We start from the raw sequence: 24,647 nt of genomic DNA on the forward strand, positions 1-24,647 counted from the left end.
CCTGGTTACCGTTGTTGCTGTTGCTGGCGACGTTGGCGTTGTTGTTGGCCACGTTACTGTTGCTGTTGATGTTATTGTTGTCATTGTTGTTGTTGATGTTGTTGGCGATGTTGGCAATGGCGTTGAAGACGGTGACGGCCATAGAAGCGAAGGCCATCTGGGTAAGGGAGGAGGCGACGGTGTCGGCGTAGGAGGGACAAGAGGACCCGCCGCCTCCACCACGAACTGGTAAATACATCACTCCGTTATCTTCACGGCGTCGTCTGACGGAGGGGAGGAGTCGCTCAGTCCCTTCCTCCACCACCTCTGCCACGTCCCCCACCCCTCGCACACCTCCCTCAGTAGCTGCACCTTCGTCAGTAGCTGCACCTTCGTCGTCCGGGGACTTCTCTCTCAATGACTTTAGCAACACCGAAAAGACCGTCGGGAACTGTTGCCCGAAGGAGGGGTAGTGGCCGGGCGTGTGTGACTGGGAGGATGGCGGCGTGGATGACGGCGTGGAGGGCGGCGTGGAGGGCAGGTGGTGGTGGTGGGTGAGACTCAGGAGGTTGTTGGTGATGGTGGAGGTCGCGAGGTAAGAGAGCCACTGAGGGTAAGTCTCCTCAGAGGTCCTCAGTCTTCTCGCCTCCAAGTTTTCAGCGACGTGATCCTCAACCAGCCTCTTGATCCTCTCCTGGAACTCTGCCGCACTCTTCTTGTAGCTGTCCCACTCAACACCTTCCTCCTGGCCCCTCTTGTAGCTGTTCCACTCAGCACCTTCCTCCTGGTCCCTCTTGTAGCTGTCCCACTCAGCACCTTCCTCCTGGTCCCTCTTGTAGCTGTCCCACTCAGCACCTTCCTCCTGGTCCCTCTTGTAGCTGTCCCACTCAGCACCTTCCTCCTGGTCCCTCTTGTAGCTGTCCCACTCAACACCTTCCTTGTAGCTGTCCCACTCAACACCTTCCTCCTGGTCCCTCTTGTAGCTGTCCCACTCAACACCTTCTACCTTATCTACAACAATCTGCTTAAAAGAAGGTGTAACGCTTCCATAGTCCAAGTCCATCTGTATAATGTTACTCTCAACACCATGAACGTAAAGCAACAAAAACAACACCATTACTGTACGAATCATGACGAAGACTGTGAATCCACCTCACACACACACACGTTATAGTGAGTTCTAGTCGTTCCAGCACAGCAGACGGTATAAGTTGCCTTCTTGGTCTGTATCACCCCAAATACTACTTCAATGATACTAAAAACGTCCCTATAACTCACGCCATACACAATGCTGCCGTGGACCAATCATCGTGATGAGAAGCGATGATGCCAAGACTGATCTCCACCAATGAGAGACCAGTTCTTCCGTTAATACAAAGCTGAAGCAATCACAGAGGCGAGGAGCAGTGATGTCACGACTGATCTCCACCAATGAGAGATCAGTTATTCCTTTAATTCGAATCTCTGGAGCAAATGGGAGACCAGAACGGGGTTGAGGAACAGTTGGGGAGTATGAAGCTCTGTGGGTCAGTCATTACGGTTGGTAGTGTGGTGCGGTGGCTAAGGAGCAACACCTTGACAATGCTCACACCTGACCTAATGTACCGTCGTTCTAACTGTGAGGTGGATCATATGTGTACGTGAACTCTCTCTCTCTCTCTCTCTCTCTCTCTCTCTCTCTTTCTGTGAGGTGTACATGTATGACAATGGTGGCGTGTGAAGTGGTGGGTGTATGACAGTGGTGGGTGTATGACAATGGTGGAGTGTATGACAGTAGTGGGTGAATGACAATGGTGGTGTGACAGTAGTGGGTGTATGACAATGGTGGGTGTATGACAGTGGGTGTATGACAATGGTGGAGTGTATGACAGTAGTGGGTGAATGACAATGGTGGTGTATGACAGTGGTAGTGTATGACAATGGTATGACAGTGGGTGTATGACAATGGTGGGTGTATGACAGTAGTGGGTGTATGACAATGGTGGGTGTATGACAGTAGTGGTGTATGACAATGGTGGTGTATGACAGTAGTGGGTGTATGACAATGATGGGTGTATGACAGTAGTGGGTGTATGACAATGGTGGGTGTATGACAGTAGTGGGTGTATGACAATGGTGGGTGTATGACAGTAGTGGGTGTATGACAATTGTGGGTGTATGACAGTAGTGGGTGTATGACAGTAGTGGGTGTATGACAGGGGGTGTCGAGTTGACAGTTCTATGACGGTAGCGGGCGAATCATACAACACTTAAGGGTCATTACACACTAGAATTACACGGGTCGTACCAACTAAAGAAGATCAATTACACTCACTCGTATACCGTTAACGATCTACAATTCCTGTTAGTCGACCATTCTCGCCGTTATGTCGATAACAGGTGTCGTCGAATTGACTAACGGGTGAGAAGCTTGTTCGGAGGGTGTAGGTAAGCAGGTTGGCTCCCTCCCCCCTTTCCCTTCCCATCCCTTTCCCTCCCCTCTTCCCTCCCCCTCTCTCCCCTCCCCTTCCCTACTTTGTGACCGTGACCGCCATGAGGGGGAGGGAAAGGGGGAGGAGGGAAGGGTGTGAGCATAACGGGACCAGAGATGGGGGGGTTACCTGTGTGTCTGACCTCCTCTCTCTCTCTTTTTCATTAGAGAGTTTTGTGATAAATAACCAACAAGGAACATCAAGGAAGAACTCACAGATGCAACTAACAATGAAGAGTTACCCAGTCGGAAGTGTCACAGCCTTATTTTGAATCTTATATACTCCTTGTGGGGGACGACCAGCTGAGTGTGTGTGTTATTGGGGTCACGAGTGTCGATGTTAGTCACGATTTACACACACACACACACACACACACACACACACACACACACACACACACACACACACACACAGGGGTCTTCCTCACGGCGGTCAATCTCCCCCTTCTTCAGTATCTCAGGTAAACACGAAGGAGGAGGGAGACTTGCCAAGACCCTGTGGTAGTGTTCCTCCCCCAGAGTGATACAGTGATAGCGAGTGTTAGTGAGCGAGTTGTTATAAGTGAGGGCCATGGCCAAGTGTTAGTGAGCGAGTTGTTATAGGTGAGGTGCCATGGCCAAGTGTTAGTGAGCGAGTTGTTATAGGTGAGGTGCCATGGCCAAGTGTTAGTGAGCGAGTTGTTATAAGTGAGGGCCATGGCCAAGTGTTAGTGAGCGAGTTGTTATAGGTGAGGTGCCATGGCCAAGTGTTAGTGAGCGAGTTGTTATAGGTGAGGGCCATGGCCAATAACGAGTATATAGTAAGAAAGAGGTGAGGCCACTTAATACAATACATCATTTCAGGGTAGGTTGTATGGTTGTGTGTATACAGTAATCATATCAATCACCTCAATCACATAGTTGTTAAAAGGTAATAACAGATGTTTGTATTTGTTTACTCTGGGAGGAAATCACGTTGTGTATGTCCCTGTAAACACACACACACACACACACACACACACACACACACACACACACACACACACACACACACACACACACACACACAGCGAATCAGAAGATGAGATAGAGTGTGTCTGTGTGTGTCTGTCTGTGTGTGTGTCTGTGATCGTCTCCTGAGTCTGACAACATCTGAATCATCACCGAGTCAAGCAAGATGAAACTCTCCTCCCTCGTCCTTCTCTTCGTCCTCCACTTCGTCCCCCTCCTCCCCCTCGTCACAACATACGACAGGACCCTGGGTGACGACGATGATAAACTCCTGAAGGGGGGCTCCAGTACCACAACTGACGAAGGAGTGCCAACCCTAGAGACTCGTACAGAAGGAAGGTAAGGTTGATGCTATATAAGACGTGACAGTTATCAATATCAGGGCTTAAGTGTGTTTCAAAGGCCCTTGCTATCAGGGTCTAAGTGTGTTTCAAAGGCCCTTCCTATCAGGGTTTAAGTGTGTCTCAAAGGCCCTTTCTATCAGGGTCTAAGTGTGTCTCAAAGGCCCTTTCTATCAGGGTCTAAGTGTGTCTCAAAGCCCTTCCTATCAGGGTCTAAGTGTGTCTCTAAGGCCCTTCCTATCAGGGTCTAAGTGTGTCTCAAAGGCCCTTCCTATCAGGGTCTAAGTGTGTCTCAAAGGCCCTTCCTATCAGGGTCTAAGTGTGTCGCAAAGGCCCTTCCTATCAGGGTTTAAGTGTGTCTCAAAGGCCCTCTATCAGGGTCTAATGGGTCTAAGTGTGTCAAAGGCCCTTCCTATCAGGGTCTAAGTGTGTCTCAAAGGCCCTTCCTATCAGGGTCTAAGTGTGTCTCAAAGGCCCTTCCTATCAGGGTCTAAGTGTGTCGCAAAGGCCCTTCCTATCAGGGTTTAAGTGTGTCTCAAAGGCCCTTTCTATCAGGGTCTAAGTGTGTCTCAAAGTCCCTTACTATCAGGGTCTAAGTGTGTCTCAAAGGCCCTTCCTATCAGGGTCTAAGTGTGTCTCAAAGGCCCTTCCTATCAGGGTCTAAGTGTGTCTCAAAGGCCCTTCCTATCAATGTCTAAGTGTGTCTCAAAGGCTCTTCCTATCAGGGTCTAAGTGTGTCTCAAAGGCCCTTCCTATCAGGGTCTAAGTGTGTCTCAAAGGCCCTTCCTATCAGGGTCTAAGTGTGTCTCAAAGGCCCTTCCTATCAGGGTCTAAGTGTGTCTCAAAGGCCCTTCCTATCAGGGTCTAAGTGTGTCTTTCAAAAGTTCTTCCTAGGTGAATATTTTCGTCCTTCTTATAATTATGTTCTTGGTACTGACAGTGATGGCTTTCTTATTCGTCCTTCTCCTCTTTATTCGTCCTCCTTCTCCTCGTTCTCTTCTTCCCCTTCTCCTCCTTCTCTTCTTCCCCTTCCCTCAAAACTCGTCAACCCCTCCTCCCCTTCACTATCTCTCCTCCTCACCACCAGGTCAGGGAGAAAGAGGCGAGGATGGAAGGTCTACCGTCCATCACCAGAATCCAAAACTCGCCAGTCCACCTCCTCCTCGTCGGGTCAGGGATGCTCAGGTAGTGGGGGTATCTCCACCTTCACCTGGCTCAACTTCGCCCTCGCCGTCGGCCAACTAGCCACCAACATCGCCAACAATATCAACAACAACAATAACAATAACAACAATAATAATAATAACAACAACAATAACGACAACAACATCAACGTGGCCAGTAATAACAACAACAACAATAATGTCAATGATGTTCAATTTCAGCCACCCATGATGGGACGGTCCGTTCGGGAGGCTGTGAGGGTGAGTGTATGTCTGTCTGCTTGTATCTGTCTGTGTCTGTCTACCTGTCTGTCTATCTGTTTGTCAATTCATTAATCATTCTATCTATCTATCTAACACTACCCTATCCAACCTTAACCTAACCTAACCCTCCCCCTCAGGTGGCATTAGAATAGAAAATCTTCAGGTGAAACTGGGGTGTCTAATCTTCAGGTGATCCAATAGTTTCATGGAATTAATCAAGAATTAATAATACCTCATATTTATAGGAGGCTTCCGACAGGTGCGACAAAACAGCACATTATCACATCTGGTTTGTTTACCTTCCAGAAGTTCAGTATGAAGGGCGTGATGAGTGAAGCTTGTGTGAACCCCTCTCAATCCTCCCGGCGAATTAGTGAAGCAAACGCCCAGCGAATCAGTGAACCACCCGCCCAGCGAATCAGTGAAGGAGACGGTCAGGAGCTTAGTGGGTTAGTCAGTAAGCGAATCAGTGAAGCAGAGGACCAGATGCTCAGTGGTTCAGTTATTCAGCGAACCAAGGAACCAGCAAGGCAGAAGCGCAGTGAACCAGGTAGTCAGAAGGTCAGTGGTTCAGTCAGTCAACGAATCAGTGAACCAGACGAACTAGTGGCCAATCAGAGAGCTACTTCTGCAGGAGGTGGAGGAGGACGAGAAGTAGAAGAAGGAGGAGGAGCCAAGGCGTCCCTAGGAACCGTGTTGGCTCTTGGATTGCTACAACGAGTGGTAGGAGAGAAGGACCCACTGTGTGTCCTCCACGCCTTCTGTACCACTGCTAACACCGCCGCCGCCTCTACCACCATCCACGCCACTAACACCACCACCAATCACCACAACAACCACGCAATCACCGCTTCTGTCACCAGTATTCTCAGGTAATTAACCTTTGAATTACGATGATATATTTCTCAGAGTAATATGACCTTGTACTCTAGGGGTCAAGTCGTTGTACGCAGGGGGTTAAGTCGTCGTACTCAAGGGGGAAATTCGTCGTACTCAAGGGGTTAGTTTCAGTGGTAAGCTTTAAAGTGGCCTGGTTAGCTTAGGTTAGATTAGGTTAACTTCGGTAAGCTGGTAGGGTTAATTTTCAGGTGATTCTATTTCCCTATGATAATGATACAATACCTGAGTTAATATTTAAACTAATTAGAACACCTGTGTATCAAGGTGAAATGGACATCGAATACAGTAAAGCATTAAAGGATTTCGTAACGCCCTTGTATGGAATTATTTCATGAATGTTACTGTATTTTGAGTTCCTGTTTATTCACCATCATCTTCTCTTCCTCCTCCTCTTCTTCTTCTTCTTCCTCCTCCTCCTCCTTAGTCGCAGCATAGGAGGGTGGCTACTACGTCAAGGTCACGAGACTCCTGAAGGTGTAGACGCCGGGGACCTCCTGGCGGCTATAGCACTTGGAAGGGCCCGGCAACACTCCTGCACCACACTCTACCCCTGCACCCGCCTACACCCTCGCCTCTGGTGGTGACCTGTGAACCATGGTGACCTGTGACCTGAGGTGTTTAGTATGGTGACCTATCGTGACCTATGGTGACCTGTCATGACCTGGGTATTTATATGGTGACCTACCGTGACTCTAACCTGTCATGACCTGGGTGTTGAGTATAGTGACCTCCCATGACTCAAAGTGACCTGTCATGACCTGTGGTGTGTGTTAATATAATTGGTGACCTCTGATAACGTCGTATCTAACCTCCGGTGATCTTTAGTGACTTGTGATCTTCTCTGGTGACCTAATCTGGTCTATAATAACATGTGATCTGCAATAATGACCTATAGTGATCTCTGAGATGACCTATGATGCCCAGAGTAGATAACTGACGGCGTATATTGACAGGTGATAACAAGTGATGACCTATGATAACTTAAGATAACCTGGTCATTATAGTTAACGTTGAAGTATTATTACTGTGCTCCAACAACTAAGGTCTTGAAGGACGTAAACAGTGAGCATTATAGGAGATATAATTCCCTGGAGCATTATAGCCTAAATAATAACTGCTTTCTCCCCACAGTGATAGAAAGACAAAAGAAAAAAAAAGAAAATACGAAGAAATATAGAAATTAAAACAACAAAAATATAAAAATATATAAGGAAACCCAAAAGTACTTAAAAGATAATATAAAATACACACAAAATAAAAGTAAAATTTTTTAAAAGACGACGTAAAAAAAATCCATTGGAATATTTAAAAAGTCTATGTAATGAAATTGAAACAAAAACTTGAGAAATTAATGAAACAATTGTGTTAATCTTATCTTTTATGACGACGAAATCTAGTTATTTAATAAAAGTGAGTGAAAGAGACATCACCAATATGAAATTAACTAGTGTGTTGTTTAGTCTGAGTAAAGTAGTGGTGATGATGGTAACACTGGGAGGTATACACAACGCGGTTATAGTGGCAGCACTGGGAGATGAACACAGTGCGGTGAGGGTGGCAGCACTGGGAGGTCTACACAATACGGTGAGGGTGGCAACACTGGGAGGTCTACACAATACGGTGAGGGTGGCAACACTGGGAGGTCTACACAATACGGTGAGGGTGGCAACACTGGGAGGTCTACACAATACGGTGAGGGTGGCAACACTGGCAACACGGTGAGGGTGGCAACACTGGCAGGTCTACACAATACGGTGAGGGTGGCAACACTGGGAACACTGGAGGTCTACACAATACGGTGAGGGTGGCAACACTGGGAGGTCTACACAATACGGTGAGGGTGGCAACACTGGGAGGCCTACACAATACGGTGAGGGTGGCAGCACTGGGAGGTCTACACAATACGGTGAGGGTGGCAACACTGGCAGGTCTACACAATACGGTGAGGGTGGCAACACTGGGAGGTCTACACAATACGGTGAGGGTGGCAGCACAGGGAGATGAAAACAATGTAGAATCTTACGCCGACGTTCTTAACACACAGTTGGGACAAGGTGTGATGGTAGGAACTACGAACACTACCGAGAAATACAAGAATCCATTGCATCAAGAACAAAAACAAAACAATCAAAACAAAAGAAAAACGAACAAAAACACAGCCAAATATAACAGCCCTGAAACGAAAGACGTGAAACAACAGCATCTAGGAATAAATAACGAAGATGGTGTCAATAACGTAACTAAAGTAACAATAACCAAACACAGTACAATAACAACTGACGGGAACTTTGTGAAGGCGTCTGATAATTCTTTGGAAAGCGAGAGAAGTGATCAAGATATTCCACTGAGGAGTTTAACGCCCTTCAGGAGATCTACTGACGAAGACGACAATGAAGGAAGAGAACAACAACAAGGAAGAGGACGAGAAGAAGAAGAAGAAGAAGAAGAAGAATGGGACAGAGAGCTTTACCAACACAGTATTGACCACGAACAGAAGACCATCTCTACCCGTGCCAATAATTCCAGGTTATATACATATGAATACGTTTTGATGATGATGATAATGATGATGATGATGATGATGATGATGATAATGATGATGATGATGATGTATAGTGGGGATAAATCATGTATAAATAAACCCCAAATTTTTATAACTAACTTAATCTTCTTTCTTTGGTATCCTTAAACATACATACATACATACATACATACATACATACATACATACATACATACATACACATTTAAATCCTTCATATCACAACGTCAAGATTAAGACACGTGTTAGCGACTCAATTTTATACTACAGACAGACAGACAGACAGACAGAGAAGGTGAATATGTGTCAGGGGTAAAGCTTAATTCCTTTGATAAGCTTAATACTGCAGTTTTACGACACACGATCAACAGCTTAACACATGCATTCAACACTCCAGTTTAACCTTGGACTCATTTGTACTCATAACACCTCCTCCTTGAGACACTAGTTTGAGCCTTAGACTCATTTGTACTCATAACACCTCCTCCTTGAGACACTAGTTTGAACCTTGGACTCATTTGTACTCATAACACCTCCTCCTTGAGACACTAGTTTGAACCTTGGACTCATTTGTACTCATAACACCTCCTCCTTGAGACACTAGTTTGAGCCTTAGACTCATTTGTACTCATAACACCTCCTCCTTGAGACACTAGTTTGAGCCTTGGACTCATTTGTACTCATAACACCTCCTCCTTGAGACACTAGTTTGAACCTTGGACTCATTTGTACTCATAACACCTCCTCCTTGAGACACTAGTTTGAACCTTGGACTCATTTGTACTCATAACACCTCCTCCTTGACAGATCAGGTAGACAGTACCCTCTGTGGCTACCTTGGCCCCGCCCCACTACCACCACCCAGGAGACGCCACCACTGGACCCCCTCGAGTACGTCATGCGCCGCCGTCAACGCCTACAGGAGAAGGACCAGACCTCCTCCTCCTTCGCAAACAGACGCAGCGGCTCCAAGAAGAAAAAGAAGAAGTGAGTGTTGTTTGTATCAGTCTTAGAGGGAAGAATGTCTTGGAGGAAGATTAGAATAATGTTTGACTGGATAAAGAGTAACACACAGACAGACAGGCAGATAATGCTAATAGGTAAGTAGGTCAGCTTAGTACTATTTAGTTAACCTAACCTAACCTAACCTAACCTAACCTAAACTTAACCTAACCTAAACCTAAATCTAACCTAGACCTAATGTAACCTAAACATACAGGGTCCAGGGAGTAACCTTCATGGTACCTAACCCAAGCCACGAGGAAGAGCTCTGCCCAAACAGTGGCGGGATCCAAGCCTTCACTCTCCTCAACTTCCTCCTCTCGGCCTCCTCCCTCGTCGCCAACATCCTCAACAACGCCAACAACAACAACAACAACAATAATAACAACAACAACAATAATAACAACAACGACAACAACATCAACGTCAGCAATAACAACAATAACGCGAATAACGTCAATAACATCGACTTAAACCAGATGGGGCGGCGTCGTAGAGAAGCTCAACATAACGTGAGTCTTTTGTTTTCTGATAGATAGATAGATAGATAGATAGATAGACTTCAAGCCAATTAGATTATTTTATGTAGCTACAATATCGTGAACTTGTAAACATTACCTGTGTCTCGCTTCATTCACAGGACACCACCACTCCCACAAGCAACAGCACCATCCCTTCGAGTGTAAAAAAAGATTCTAAAGGCAACATTGACAACAGTGCAGTCTCTACCAACCATACTACCCTCCCTGACAACGTGCCAGCCTTCCACGCCCTCCCTGACAACGAACCAACCTTTCTCACCCTTCCTGACAACAATTCTGATAACAAGTCAAACGTTCACATGGCCATCTCTAACCTCACTGCCAACACGTCACCCACGTCTACACACCCATACAACATACCGGTCCTTACCAGTCACCCTTCGTCAGTAGTACCACCAGTTTATTATACGACCAGCGATACATGCGGTGCTCCTACAGGACAGAGCCAGGTACAGGTCGCCCTTATGCTGGCAGTGGATTTGTTACAGGCTGCTTCTACCGAGCTGTCAGAGTATCACCTAATGGAGAAGAAGGCTTATCTAGGTACTGCTGTAGTTACAAAGAGGAATCGAAACCCTTCCTCAACCAGACAAACCTCTCCTCTGAACCTAAATGTAAACCCAGGGTGGAAAAGACATCCCTCTAGCTTAAACACCACAGATAAGGACTCACTCGCCTCCTCTGATCTCAAGTGGCATGAAGCCCCAGTACATATGAATCCCACCAAAAGAGAAACAGTTCTTCGTGTTCTTCACCGGCATGTATGTAGTGCCTCGAACCTCGCTGCCTTGACTGGTGCCGTTGCTGATGTCGTTTTCCAGGAGATGAGGTGAGTCTTGAGGGATAATTTATATAGGAAGGGTAAATAGTACTAGTTTTAACACACGTGGACATTATAGAATCTTTAACTGGTACTCAGAAATCCTTGCCAATGTACGTGTTTATTTTGTTTATGATTACAGAATGGTTGTACTCAGTTTCCTTCTGCCGGATATACCTGACGATACCATCCACGACCTGACCTTCTGCCCCACCAGGAGCATCAGCTGAGAAACCGTACCTACAAGAATATTCTAGACTCTGTGACTCTTGTATCTATGACAAGTGATCAGCTATGACAAGTGACCAGATATGACACGTGATCAGCTGTGACAAGTGACCAGCTGTGACAAGTGATCAGCAATGACAAGTAACCAGCTGTGACAAGTGACCAGCTATGACAAGTGATCAGCTATGACAAGTGACCAGCTATGACAAGTGACCAGCTATGACAAATGACCAGCTATGACAAGTAACCAGCTATGACAAGTGACCAGCTATGACAAGTGACCAGCTATGACAAGTGACCAGTTATGACATAAAATGACAAATATAGCCCCCAGGTATTTAGGGTGTCTAATCTTCAGGTGAATTAAACCGGGGTGTCTAATCTTCATGTCGGTGATCTAAACTAAGACCCACGCTGACCTGCACTGTCTAACTAAGGTCAAATGATTAAAAATAATGATAAGTTATGACCCGGAAAACAGTGGCGCTAATCCCGTACATGAGCCGTAGTTACAGGCCATTATCGAGACCAGGTAATGACGGGTTAGGGAGCGAGAGGTCAGGATTAAAACTGGATGGATCAAACACCTTGACGGACGCTTGGTATGACCTACCTGACGAAGGCGTATGATTGTGACTGCCCGATAAGACCTACCTGACGAAGGCGTATGATTGTGACTGCCCGATAAGACCTACCTGACGAAGGCGTATGATTGTGACTGCCCGATAAGACCTACCTGACGAAGGCGTATGATTGTGACTGCCCGATAAGACCTACCTGACGAAGGCGTATGATTGACTGACTGATAAGACCTACCTGACGACGGTACATGACTGATTAAGACTGACTGACACAAGCGTATGATTATAACTACCTGACGAGATCTACCTGACGAAGGCGTGTGATTATAACTACCTAATAAGACCTACCTGACGACGGTGTGAAATAAATCAACACCAAACACACAACTATAACAGACTGTAATATAAAATTCAATGAAGGGGAATGAATAAAGTGTTTTTTAATGTAATTGTTCTTTTTTTATTTTCCTTTTTATTTTTTTTATTTTTGTGTTAGGTTAGGTTAATCTACAGGTGAGGTTAGATTAGATTAGCAATAGATTAGGGTAGGTTAGCATTAGGGTGGTTAATCTTAAGGTGAAATATGCTAAGAGAGAGAGAGAGAGAGAGAGTTAAGCTTGAGGTAATCCCCAGACACTCATTATAAACTTCGCTAAACTCTAAGTAAAGGTTATCGCCATATGAATGACCTTCCTCCCCCTTGATGAACACGACCAATGAGAGACGCTATTAGTAATTAGACAGTGTTTTCTACCTGTAATTAACAAAGGGCCACACCTAGGGCTTTTAAAAGTTCAAGGTGCCAAAATGATGATAAATATCCCTGGACGAGAGAGAGAGAGAGAGAGAGAGAGAGAGAGAGAGAGAGAGAGAGAGAGAGATGACGAAAACTGACTTACCTCTTGAGTCAGTTGTCCAGTATAACAGACGACTCCGGTTTGGCCTGGCTCTTCGCTCCAGTATTTGAGTCATCCACACAATTGACTGTAAGAGAAAGATATATACGGTCAACACTTATACGGTAAATATACAGTCAACTTAAAACACAGTATCCCTGACCCACTGTTAATATAACCTTGGATTAAACAATTTAAGTTTCTCCTAAAAATTTCAACATAAACAATATAACAAAACAAAAACAAATCCTCTAATAATAGTTTTTACATTCAATTATTTTATATTATGACTTTAAATCCTTCTACAATGACTTCTTTCAGGTTAATGTTTTTCTTCCCAAGTGAGTTTTCTCATAGCCTAGTACTAAACTTCCTCAGGATATCAGCAACATTGTAACTCTTTCTCTCTCTTGGGAAACTAAAGTACTCGTAAAACATTCAGGAAATATTATCAAGGAGGAATAACTGTTACGCTGTTACATTAAGCATTTCACAAACAGTAAATTTAGAAAGAAACTCTCTTTTAAATTTTCGTTGTGTTATCTGAGAGAAGGCGGCGGGGCAATAAGAGCTTCGTTTGTTGTTTATTCTATTCGTGTCATACTTAACCTAACATTACCACAGATCTTACCGTAATTCTAAGTAGCTATTGTGTAGTTCTACTATTAATACCTTGTGGGGTTATAAGATATTGGTTCACACTCAGGATGGGTTGGAGAAGGGAAACTCACAATGTGCTCTCTGTATACATATTATATTGGATGTACAATGCAGCTTGGTACAAGCTGGAGTAGTGAGAGCTGGTAGGGGAGCTATGCTCAGAGGAGGTGTTGCTTGCTGGTGGCTGTAGGTCGAAGGAGGTGTTGCTTGCTGCGGCTGAGCTAGAAAAGAGGGTGGTCACGGCGGGGTGAGGTCTTATACAGCGGGGGTAGGCGTGGGTTGATAGTTGACCTCCGCCCCATGTTAGGCGGCGCTGGTTGCCGACCTAGGCCACGAGGCACGCTGGGGAATTCGAAGAGGGTCGGCTGGTCAGCGACATGGCGGTTGTAGGGGAGGAATCCACTACAACCTTAAGAATCTCCTCAATAACTGAAGCACAGAAGCACGTAAAAAAATAAACAACACAATATAGTTATGTTTGTGTATATGGAAGCACAATTTTTTTTCGGTATGACGTAAATACTGTATAGTACTGTACATTCTCTCCGTTTACTATCCACACCCATATCCTGTCCACTGTCTATCTCACAGTGTCCTGAACATCCTGTGGCCCCTACCTAACCTCTCTGTCCCTTACTGTCTCTTGTGGCAGCTGTGGATGTAGTTGAGTTGACTGTACTGTACAGTATAGCTTTTCCGGGCCAGTGTGATTGATTACATTCATAGCTGTTGAAGCGCAGTAATGCATTATAACATTCTCACCGTAGTAGCTGACGTCACTGTGTTGTTAAGTCAACTCAAGTGTCCTCCTGCCCTGACCAGACGAGAAAATTCTTATTTTTTATTTTTGTTTTTTTAGTTGTAAGTCCGCCTCATCACACACGCTGCCAGACGTACGACCAACCCTCAACGACGCAACTATGGTTAATTCTCAAATACATTTTTATTATAAACTCCATTTAAGATCTAATTACAAATTAATGATACTTAACCTAACCTAACCTAAAACCTAATCAAACAGCAAGGGTTTTATGGAGAAGTCAAATACGTGTATAAGAGCTCTCAGGTAACACGGAAATTACTACTGATAAATACTGACCTATAAGATAACTAATAGATTACGAGGAAATATTACTTTCTTGTTAATCATTTATGGTTAATCAGTACAACAACTCTTGAATATTTGACGCAGTTACCCCTTGTGTGTGTGTGATGATCGACACAACTTCAGATAACAGCGATAGTGAACACCTCAACAATTGGATCAACTACAGCACGTGTACCTAATATACTACGTCTTAAATACCTGAGAGTAATAACTGATCTTTAGCTATTGTTAAATCTACATATAACACCTTCACGACATTTATATATTATACGCTTCTACTACATGTTTATATGTGACTCTATTTGGGCATTCATTGATGACTGGCAACGATTTTATGGCAACGACTACCTGTACTGTCGCGACGGAGTACACTTGTCTCGTGAGGGGGTAAAGACATTGTCTGCATCCCTGGAGCGTGAAATTGTCACTCCGAAGGGGGGGTTTCGCCAGTAGAGAGGGGTCGGGGAAAATGGGAGTCAAAAAACAAGCAGGTCCTGGGAAGTAGTGAAACAGAAGTAGATAATGCTGAAAATATAGTTAGTCATAATAACAAACATCAAAGTAATAAATGTAAAACAGATAGAAACGGAAGAAATATATTGAGTGTTTATTATACTAATAGTAGAAGCCTGTGTAACAAAATGGACCAGCTCAGGCCATTGTTAGTAAAGAGAACATAGATATAATTGCAATAACGGAAACATGGATAAATTCAAACAGCAAAGCATTTTTAGCAGAATTTCATATTCCAGGATATAACCTATTTAAATTTGACAGAGTAGGAAGGAGAGGTGGCGGTGTAGCAGTGTATATCAGGGTGTCATTAAAAAGCTGCAATAAATCAAACATTAAAACAAATAGCGACAATGAAAGTATTTGGGTAGAGATTGGTGAGGGCAGTGAATCCGTAGTCATTGGTGTTATATATAGACCACCTAATTTGAGTAGGAACGATGGTAAATTGCTATGGGAGGAAATAAAGAAGGCATCTGATAGAAACAATGTATGTATTCTAGGCGATTTCAACTTTTCAGGCATAGATTGGAAAAATCAACTTAGCGATAATGAATCTGAAGATTTTCTAGAAGTAGTACAAGATAGTTTTTTATATCAATTCATAAACTCGCCCACTAGAGGAAATAATATCCTCGATTTAGTTCTCAGTAATAATGAAAATCTAGTAAAAGATGTTGGGATTGGAGACGAACTAGGAAACAGTGATCATAAAGCCATATATTTTAACATAATATGGGATGGCAGGAAGAAGGAAAATTCGGCCTTGATCCCGGATTTTAGGAAGGCTAATTACGGTAGCTTAAGGAGAGACCTAAGGATGACCCTATGGTCAAAAGATTAATCCCCCCCACACCTCCGGAAACTGTCAACTTAGGACGGGATAACCCCGAATTTAATTTAGCAGCTACTTATGAACAATTTATTGCAACAATCAATAATGCCAAAATAAACACATCCCTAAAAGAAAATTCAGATCGATACGGAACCAACCAAAATGGATGAATAATAGACTCTTAGATCTTCTAGGGAAAAAGAAAGGAGTATATAGAAAAGTTAAGAAAGGCAAAAATCACTTACTTGGTTACTATCAGAACCTAACAAGACAGGTAAAAACAGAAATTAGGAAAGCAAAGAGAAATTATGAAATCAAGGTAGCAACTAGTCAAAAAAAGAAATAACCCCAAGCTTTTTTATCCTTTATAAAATCCAAGGCTAGAATACTAATGGGTCATAAAACTAGGACAGGAGAAATGACTGACGGTATGAGTTAGAAATGTGTGATACGTTTAAATAGTCATTTTCGCTCCGTATTCACAAATAAGAAAACCTAGCACCAGTTTCCAGAAGTTCTGGGTATATAACGACGAAGTATAGAAAATATGTTAGTGAATATCAATATTACTAGTAACATTATTGGCAAAGTAATTAACAAACTGAAGCCTCATAAATCACTGGTCGATAAATTTATGTATGCTAAATATTAAAGAATGTAGAGATGAGTTGAGTAATCCAAATTAGCAGTTTTTATTTAATGAAAGTCATTAGAATCGGGCCTAGTGCCAGAAGCTTTAGAAACTTGCAAATGTAGTTCGATTTTCCAAAAAGAATTGATAATTCAATGGCATCAGAATTACCGTCCCATTAGTCTCCATCAAAATCACTTAAAATAAGTTACAAGTCAGCGTTATTGCTACTGAAACAAAGAAGCCGCTAAACATTAACCCAATTCATTCTTCTCCTTTGGGTTCACCAAGGGACGATTCTTTGTCTCTAAATTTGTAGCTTTCTCAGAAGTATATGAGCGGTAGATAATGATAAGTCATATGACTATAATTTGTTTTAGATTTAAGTAAAAGCATTCGATAGGAGTCCCTCATAGAAGTTGATGATAGAAGGTAAAGCACATGGAATAGGTGGATCAATAAAATGGATTAGGTCATGGTTTACTGGTAGGAAACAAAAGTCGCATAAATGGATGATCAGACTGGGAAGTTGCGGTCAAAAGCGGGTTTAGGGATCTTATGATGGGCCTCTTGTTATATTCATTAATGATCTTGATTTGGAGGCACATAACTAGTAGGGGATTAATGAATTTTGCAGATGATGCCAAAATGGGAAGTGAAGTAAACTCAGACCCAGTGACTTTGAACACCTTCGAAAGAGATCTAGATACCGCCTGAAGTGGTCGGTAGACTGCTGATAAGATTTTAATACTGATAAAATGCAAGGTACTGCAGATAGGAAACTTATTTAAACGTTAAGTATAAACTGATGACACGGAAATAAACTCAAGTTTGTGAAAAAGATCTAAGGTGTATTTGTTAGCAACGACTTGAAACCCCTGAAAACAATGTATTAGCGTTCGCAACAAAGGCAAACAGGATTCTTGGGTTCATATCTGGAGTCTTGAGTAACGAGCTTCTTTGACGTTATCTTGAAACTTCCCTAGCATTGAAAGGTGAGCCACACATAAGTTAATGCGGTTCAGTTCACCAGGGTGTCTGTATTATAGAATGGACATAGATTCTTTGGAGAAATTACAAAGAAGAATGACCAAAATGATCCATAATAAGTAGAGCCTTCCATATGAAGAAAGGGAGCTAGAAAAGCTTGAGCATTTCATGTTAGAGGCGTAGAGTTAGGGAGATATGATAGAGGGTGTACAAATTGGGTAGAATGGGATTGGCGCAAGGGTAAAATGTGGAAGATGTTCACAGGAAACTCACGGTAATAACGAAAATAACTTCTAGAACAAATGGCTTCAAGTGGAGATAAATTCAGTTCAGAAAGGGATATAGGCAAGCACTGGTTTGGTAATAGAAGTTGTGGTTATGTGGAATAGGCTACCGGAAGGTGCTATAGTAGATGATCGAGGAGGACTCAGGGCTTCAAAGAATTGAGGTTACAGTTGACATGGCCCTGTATGGGCCAGTCGGCCTCCTGCAGTATCCCACTTTCTTATGTTCTTATGTTCTTATTACATGTGTAAATACATGACATACCTACATATATTTTTTAAGGAAATACAGATAAACATCAGAAATTTAAGTATTTATTTTTGGTAAATGTTTATAAAAATTATAAAACATGCCTTTGGTTCAATAAATTGCACAATACAACATATATAAATATTTACATACATTAACACTAAGAATTAACAGCATCTAAAACACTGATATTGTCTCAGTCATGTTAAAAACTTTGGGGATATACAAAAAATATATAATGTGTACCATAATATTAAATTTTAACATCTTATAAATTTTAATTAAATGTTTTTCATCGTTAATGACTTGTATACCATCAATAACTTCTTGTACTGTATAAATGAATGTCCCTACTTCAACAACTAGGGTCATTAAGCACATACCATTAAATGAGGAGAGAGATAAGACAACAATTATAAAAAAATATTTAAGAAAGTAATATTTTTCATCATCAAAAGTTTCAATTACTGATGGTTGAGTGAACGTTGGTGTTTGTTACCTATTACTCTTCTATTTAATCACTTATATTAGTTTAGTTAATCACTATATAGTCTCAACAAGTATAAGTGATTCAGTATAGGGACTTAGCCATTATCTCGTCTCGTGAGAATTGTTACTATCAAACTACCTGATTCAGTGGTTCTTGTTAACTCGATAAATGAGAAGACTTGACCCCCCCAGTCAGGGTCACCAGGGGGGGGGGGGGACATGCCTCTCCGGTTATCAGGGACGACCAATGCAAATGACACTTGTCGTTAAGGGCCCTAGTATGTACTGACACTTGTCGTTAAGGGCCCTAGTATGTACTATCACCTAAAAAAACGGTCGGGTTAATAAACTCAAAAGTTGAACTACCTCAAACATGTAAAATACTCGTATAAAAAAAATGTAAACTACTCGTATAAAATAAGAAAAATCTCACAAAGGAAAAACTGATCACGATAGGCCTCTTAGTCGACGGGGGGGAGGGGGAGACAGCGAGTGTTGTTATCGTTTAATAATACAGACACAATTATTCTACTTATGGGATTTGAAGTAATGTCTTGAGTCTTGATATTAACACAATTTAGTTCACCGGGTCAGATTCTTATCGCGATGCTGTTTCTTAGTATTATTTGAAGTGACTAAATTTCCAACAGCGATTCTTAGGAGAGATTAAAACAACATTGGATGATGATGGATGGTTATTGGGTGAATTGATGGATAATGATTTACTGTACAACAATGGATGATGATGGATGGTTATTGGGTGAATTGATGGATAATGATTTACTGTACAACAATGGATGATGATGGATGGTTATTTTGGTGAATTGATGGATAATGATTTACTGTACAACTATATATGACTCAATAGGTCGGCCACTCACGCCAGCCCTAAGTCTTGATACCGTGGGAGACTTTCGTCGTAGTCAGTAGGAACAGCGAGGGGCAAGGAGCTACCAGGAATCACAGTAGCGCCGGTGCCTTGCTGAGAGGACGACTGACTGGTGGAGGGGAGGTTCGCGGGAAGGGTATACGCTCTGCCAGGTCTTATATGGATTTCAGTTATCCCAGATGTAAACAGGAAAGGTTGTCTGCCTTTTGGAGTCACATAACCACCTGAAGAACTACCACCCTCACTTATAACGTACACAGTGTCGGCCGTGGGACTTGTGGCGCCGTGGACTCCAACTTCTGAAGAGGATGTCCAGATGGAGTTTATATTTCTTCTGGGAACGACAACTTTATTTGGGGGGGTTATTGTACCTTCCAGTTCTTCCCTCAAGCTGTCAGGGCTCTTCTTGATGTACTCGAGTCTCCAGGTGTTGCGGTAATCGGGCGGAGGATCGCTTTGAGGGCTTGAGGTGCCTGAGGAAGGAGTGGCCGTAGAGTATGTCTTCAGTGACAGTTTCAGACAGAACAAAACGAACGCCCAAATGATACCTGAGGAGAGACCAGAACATTTAATTCCCAGCGTCAGATGTTTCTTTATCCTTAATCATATTTTATCTTCATTAGGACTGTTTATTTAAGTGATCACAGTTTGGCTTGAGCTTAGGAACTATCTTGAACGGCCAGAGAACATAGCCTAGCGGGTCATAGTATCGTGAACCACAGCAGGACCTTGACCACCCATGTTCCACAGCACAGGAACTTCCACAATATCTAGTCAAACTACTTGCCATTAGAAAACACAACAGCGCCATCGAGTTCTTGAATAGCATCACGGATATCTCTTACACTGAAGCCTACTGAAGCACCAATTATAATACAAGAAACTCGAAATATCCTTCAGTTTACACTACAGCAACTACTTAACAATGAATCACAATAGGAACAAGATATTTTGCTACTCAATCTCGAAAGACACAGAGCATCCCAGAACTAATTTATTCCCCATGCAGCACCTACACAGAAAGACACAAGCCATTGGTAAAACCTAAATTAAAACGAAAATAAACCCCACAAAAAAAACACGGAAGAATTTACTCACCACTGACACACAGTATGATCATAGATTTCTCCGAGAACCCGTCAACTTGTAACACAGCAATTCCGGCCATTATTCCGGCTATCGACAACACCAGTAAGAAACTCAACACGCATAGCTGTAGATAACAAACACCATAGAGTACATGAACACCACGAGAGGTCTGTTGGGTGTTGTGTTGATATAAAGACATATTGGAAATACAAAATTTATCAACTAGCATTCGAGATTTCCCTAATAAAAAATTAGTTTTAGAATTTGAAATTATTGATAAAATACTACACTTCAAAAACTATATGATCTTTAAGCATGAATAGCAGCAAATAATAAACAAAACAATAATATTCTTAAAAATAAATAAATAAATAAATAAACCACATTTACTCACTTCCATAGATATGTTTTTCCCGCAAATATTAACCATCCTGACAGGTTCCTTATCCTCCCCTAAACGTTATCCGTCAATAAGTGAACGTTACAGCAGGCAGCTTCTATACTATCACCACTTCCTTCTCCGTTCAGTACTCGCCTCTTTCTGACGATCTTCTGAACGTTACCTTTATATATATACACTCCTCACAGATTACTTACGGTTAACGGAAATCATAAAATCCTTTTCTTCTAGTCGTTGATAAGATATGGTGTTCGATTTCCCGCCTTGACACTGGCTTTGGTATAAGATAATTGTAGCTGATACTCTCTTATGACTGGATTTCAATTTTCTCTATCTATCAATCAATCAATCAATCAATCAATCAATCTATCTATCTAATTTATCTATCTATCTATCTATCTATCTACACAAATACAACGAATTTATAATGATTGCCAAACTTCATTATTTGGTTCAGGAAATGGATCTAGAATTCTGGGGAGTTGGTATAGATTGAGAGGATCAGATGAAGATTAGCCACCCCTCCCCCCCACCCTCCCCCTCCCCCTCCCCCTCCCAAGCTTATTTCGCCAGATGATGAAATACACACTTGCACTACCTGGGGGTAATGTCAGATAAGCTTAGTCATCTTTAAGGTGTTTAATCATCTGCTGAAATAAGCTTGGATTAGGTTAGTTTTGGTGAGGTTAGGTTAGGTTAGCATTAGGTTAGTTAGTCATAATGTGAAATATGCTGGGGATAATTTTTAAGGAAAGGTTTAGGTTAGATTAGGTTAGGTTAGGTTAAGTTAGACTAGGTCAGGTCAGGTCAGGTTAGAACATCCGATCTAGTAAAATAAGCTTATCTCCATATCATCTTTGACCACGACCCCCCCCCCCCCTCACAGAACAGGCGGCTGTGTTATCGACCGTATCTAAGAGCTGCGTGTCTTCCCAGCAGCCATGGCAGACTCAATGATTCACTTACTACGTTGTGGTGGAAGTCCTGTCCGTGTATCGAACCCGGAATAGTGAAGATGTGTGCTGTGGCACGTGGTGACGCAGGCGTGTGTGTGTGTGTGTGTGTGTGTGTGTGTGTGTGTGTGTGTGTGTGTGGTCAACAGAGGTGTGTGTGTGGTGTGTGTGGTGTGTGTGTGTGTGGTCAACTGTGTGTGTGTGTGTGTGTGGTGTGTGTGTGTGTGTGTATGTGTGTGTGTGTGTGTGTGTGGTCAACTGGGGTGTGTGTGTGTATGTGTGTGTGTGGTCAACAGGGTGTGTGTGTGCGTGTGTGTGGTCAACTGTGGTGTGTGTGTGTGGTCAACTGTGGTGTGTGTGTGTGTGTGTGTGTGTGTGTGTGTGTGTGTGTGTGTGTGTGTGTGTGTGTGTGTGTGTGTGTGTGTGTGGTCAACTGGGGTGTGTGTGTGCGTGTGTGTGTGGTCAACTGGGGTGTGTGTGTGTGTGTGTGTGTGGTCAACTGAGGTGTGTGTGTGTGTGTGTGTGTGGTCAACTGGGGTGTGTGTGTGTGTGGTCCAGCTGTGTGTGTGTGTGTGTGGTCAACTGGGGTGCGTGTGTGTGTGTGTGTGGTCAACTGGGTGTGTGTGTGTGTGTGTGTGTGTGTGTGTGTGTGTGTGTGTGTGTGTGTGTGTGTGGTTAAGACTTTATGCTGAAATAACCTGGGGAGTAATCTTCAAGTTGGATTATTGTTAGGTTAGGTTAGCATTAGGTTAGGTTACGTAGTTTGGGGGGGGGGCTAATGTTCAAGTGATACCACCACCACCACCAGTCAACCACCCGTGAACATAGATTACCAAGCAAAGTTTTTTTTAATATTTTCATACCTTTATTATCTAATTCTTTTAACACAAGCAGCCAACTTTTTTTTTATACATATTTATGACACTTATGTATACCAGAACTAATATGTATCACTCGGGTTGAGATACATGTTAAGTCATAAAGTGTAGCAATGATTAATAACACGTAATTTTTTTTCGTATGGCCAAGGGGAGAGGGAGTCCATTTAGTGGTGATAAGCTTACACCCATTTTACTACTCGCTGGTAAACTGGAACTGCTGAAGTCAATGTATCTAGTTAAGGTAAAGTCTGATGTCAATTTTTAGGGTTTTTTACCTTCAATTAATCAGTTAGTTTAGTTTAGTTTAGTTTAGTTTAGTTTAGGTTAGGTTAGGTTAGGTTAGTTTAGTTTAGTTTAGGTTAGGTTAGGTTAGGTTAGTTTAGTTTAGTTTAGTTTAGGTTAGGTTAGGTTAGTTTAGTTTAGTTTAGGTTAGGTTACGAGTATTCTTAAATCTTCCCCTTTTGTGTTATCATGTAAATTGACATTGAAACAGCTTACTTACCCAGAAAAAACACAGATAAAGAGTGGATAACAAATAACACCATATCACTTCTGCTTCAACAACTAAGGTCTTGATAACGTTACAATATATTCCTAACACATATCTTATAAAATACTAATCGCCGAGAGTTAATAAGCTAAAGAGATATAACATTGGAGACTTGTGGCCTAGTCTAGATGACATTTTTATTGTCTTATTGTGAATAGAATTATGAATCACGGTAATAAATTAGGTTCACTATTCTCTTATATACAGTATATGCTGACGATAGAGGGATGACGTCATTGAGGGATCATAAGTGTATAGTGAGGAAAAATGGTCAGTTATTATTATTGTTATTATTAGTATTATTATTGGTATTATTATTGGTATTGCTGTTATGATTATTATTATTATCATTGTTATTATTATTATTATTATTATTATTATTATTATTATTATTATTATTATTGTAGTCTTTGCTCTGCCTCAGGGGAACGAGAGCTTCTGCCCCAACTCCGACAACTGCTGCAGATATTGACTATGAGGCTACAGTCACTGAATGCCGTATAGATCTGCGGCTCAACTAAGTTAACACAGATAGGATAGCTACTTATGTATTAGGATATTTAATATTAAGGTAATTAAATGGTGGCGAAGGTGTGGCTATTGGGGGAGGCTGGAGGCCACTTTACAAAAGAAAAAAAAAAAAATAGTAGTAGTTCTTTAACCATACCAATAATCCCTTAAATAAAACTCAATACATTCACAAATAAATATCTTAACAGTATTCGAACCCTTGACTTTCGACTAAAATACGAATTACAACAGAACTCAAACCTACAAGGGATTAACAGTGAGTCAGGCGATGTACTAACTTCCTCTCCCAACTGGACTGCCCCCCCCCCCTCCTCCTTGCATCAGCTGTCGACATAAACACCCATATCAACCTCGCTTATCCGATAGAGTGTGTGTGTGTGTGTGTGTGTGTGTGTGTGTGTGTGTGTGTGTCGACGAATAAATAATATTGAAACGTAATCTACCAAACTGTGTTGAGTTTGGCTAGACAATTGTTTAACCTTACACATACATACATACATACATACATACTTCAAGTTCTGTACTCCTGTAGTCAAGAGAGTGAATTGTCGGTGTGACGTCAGACAAGTTTACAGTACAAGTCCTTCCTTTAACAGAACATCCGTCCTTAATATGTCAAGGTCTACCGTGAGTAATAATAAATAATTATAAACGGTTTATTAATAGAGTTGCAGCCGGTGGCTGAAAATATACAAACTTACATGTGATTTAGACATAATGATATGCGATGAATACATTTACAGGGCTGTACAGTTCATAAATCAGGAGTTGTTTATTATTTTAACAATAGATGGGATGGGGCTGTTCTTATATCTATCGGTGCGGGCTTTTATGGGCTGAATTTTGTTGTAGTGGCGGACTGCGCGAGGTGGGCGG

General features: G+C 42.3%; 3 protein-coding genes across 4 annotated transcripts in view; 1 reads left to right on the top strand and 2 right to left on the bottom strand.

Moving 5' to 3' along the window:
* LOC121858749 overlaps positions 1-1,199 on the bottom strand; it is a 1,748-nt gene extending 549 nt beyond the window's left edge. The window contains exon 1 of the mRNA XM_042355382.1: positions 1-1,199. This exon is cut by the window's left edge and continues 549 nt beyond it. Coding sequence (XP_042211316.1) covers positions 1-1,111 — 1,111 coding nt within the window. The 5' untranslated portion in view covers positions 1,112-1,199.
* A 1,717-nt stretch (positions 1,200-2,916) lies between these two features.
* LOC121858680 (probable serine/threonine-protein kinase DDB_G0278845) lies at positions 2,917-12,271 on the top strand. The gene is made up of 8 exons (XM_042355252.1): positions 2,917-3,094; positions 3,220-3,778; positions 4,868-5,204; positions 5,514-6,079; positions 9,457-9,636; positions 9,869-10,163; positions 10,292-11,022; positions 11,156-12,271. Exons 2-8 carry the CDS (start codon positions 3,606-3,608, stop codon positions 11,241-11,243), a joined length of 2,370 nt encoding a protein of 789 aa, XP_042211186.1. The 5' UTR covers positions 2,917-3,094; positions 3,220-3,605; the 3' UTR covers positions 11,244-12,271.
* A 5,770-nt stretch (positions 12,272-18,041) lies between these two features.
* LOC121858681 lies at positions 18,042-21,013 on the bottom strand. Of its 2 annotated transcripts, none has more exons than XM_042355254.1 (3): positions 20,851-21,013; positions 20,466-20,580; positions 18,042-19,840 (listed from the first exon to the last, which is right to left on the bottom strand). In XM_042355254.1, exons 1-3 carry the CDS (start codon positions 20,884-20,886, stop codon positions 19,356-19,358), a joined length of 636 nt encoding a protein of 211 aa, XP_042211188.1. In that variant the 5' UTR covers positions 20,887-21,013; the 3' UTR covers positions 18,042-19,355. The 2 variants fall into 2 exon arrangements, with proteins under 2 accessions (XP_042211188.1, XP_042211187.1); XM_042355253.1 differs by having other exon boundaries at positions 18,042-19,915.
* Between the last annotated feature and the right edge of the window lie 3,634 nt (positions 21,014-24,647).

This window comes from Homarus americanus, unplaced genomic scaffold (genome assembly GCF_018991925.1).
Source record: "Homarus americanus isolate GMGI-L3 unplaced genomic scaffold, GMGI_Hamer_2.0 scaffold74, whole genome shotgun sequence".
Classification (NCBI taxonomy): domain Eukaryota; kingdom Metazoa; phylum Arthropoda; class Malacostraca; order Decapoda; family Nephropidae; genus Homarus; species Homarus americanus.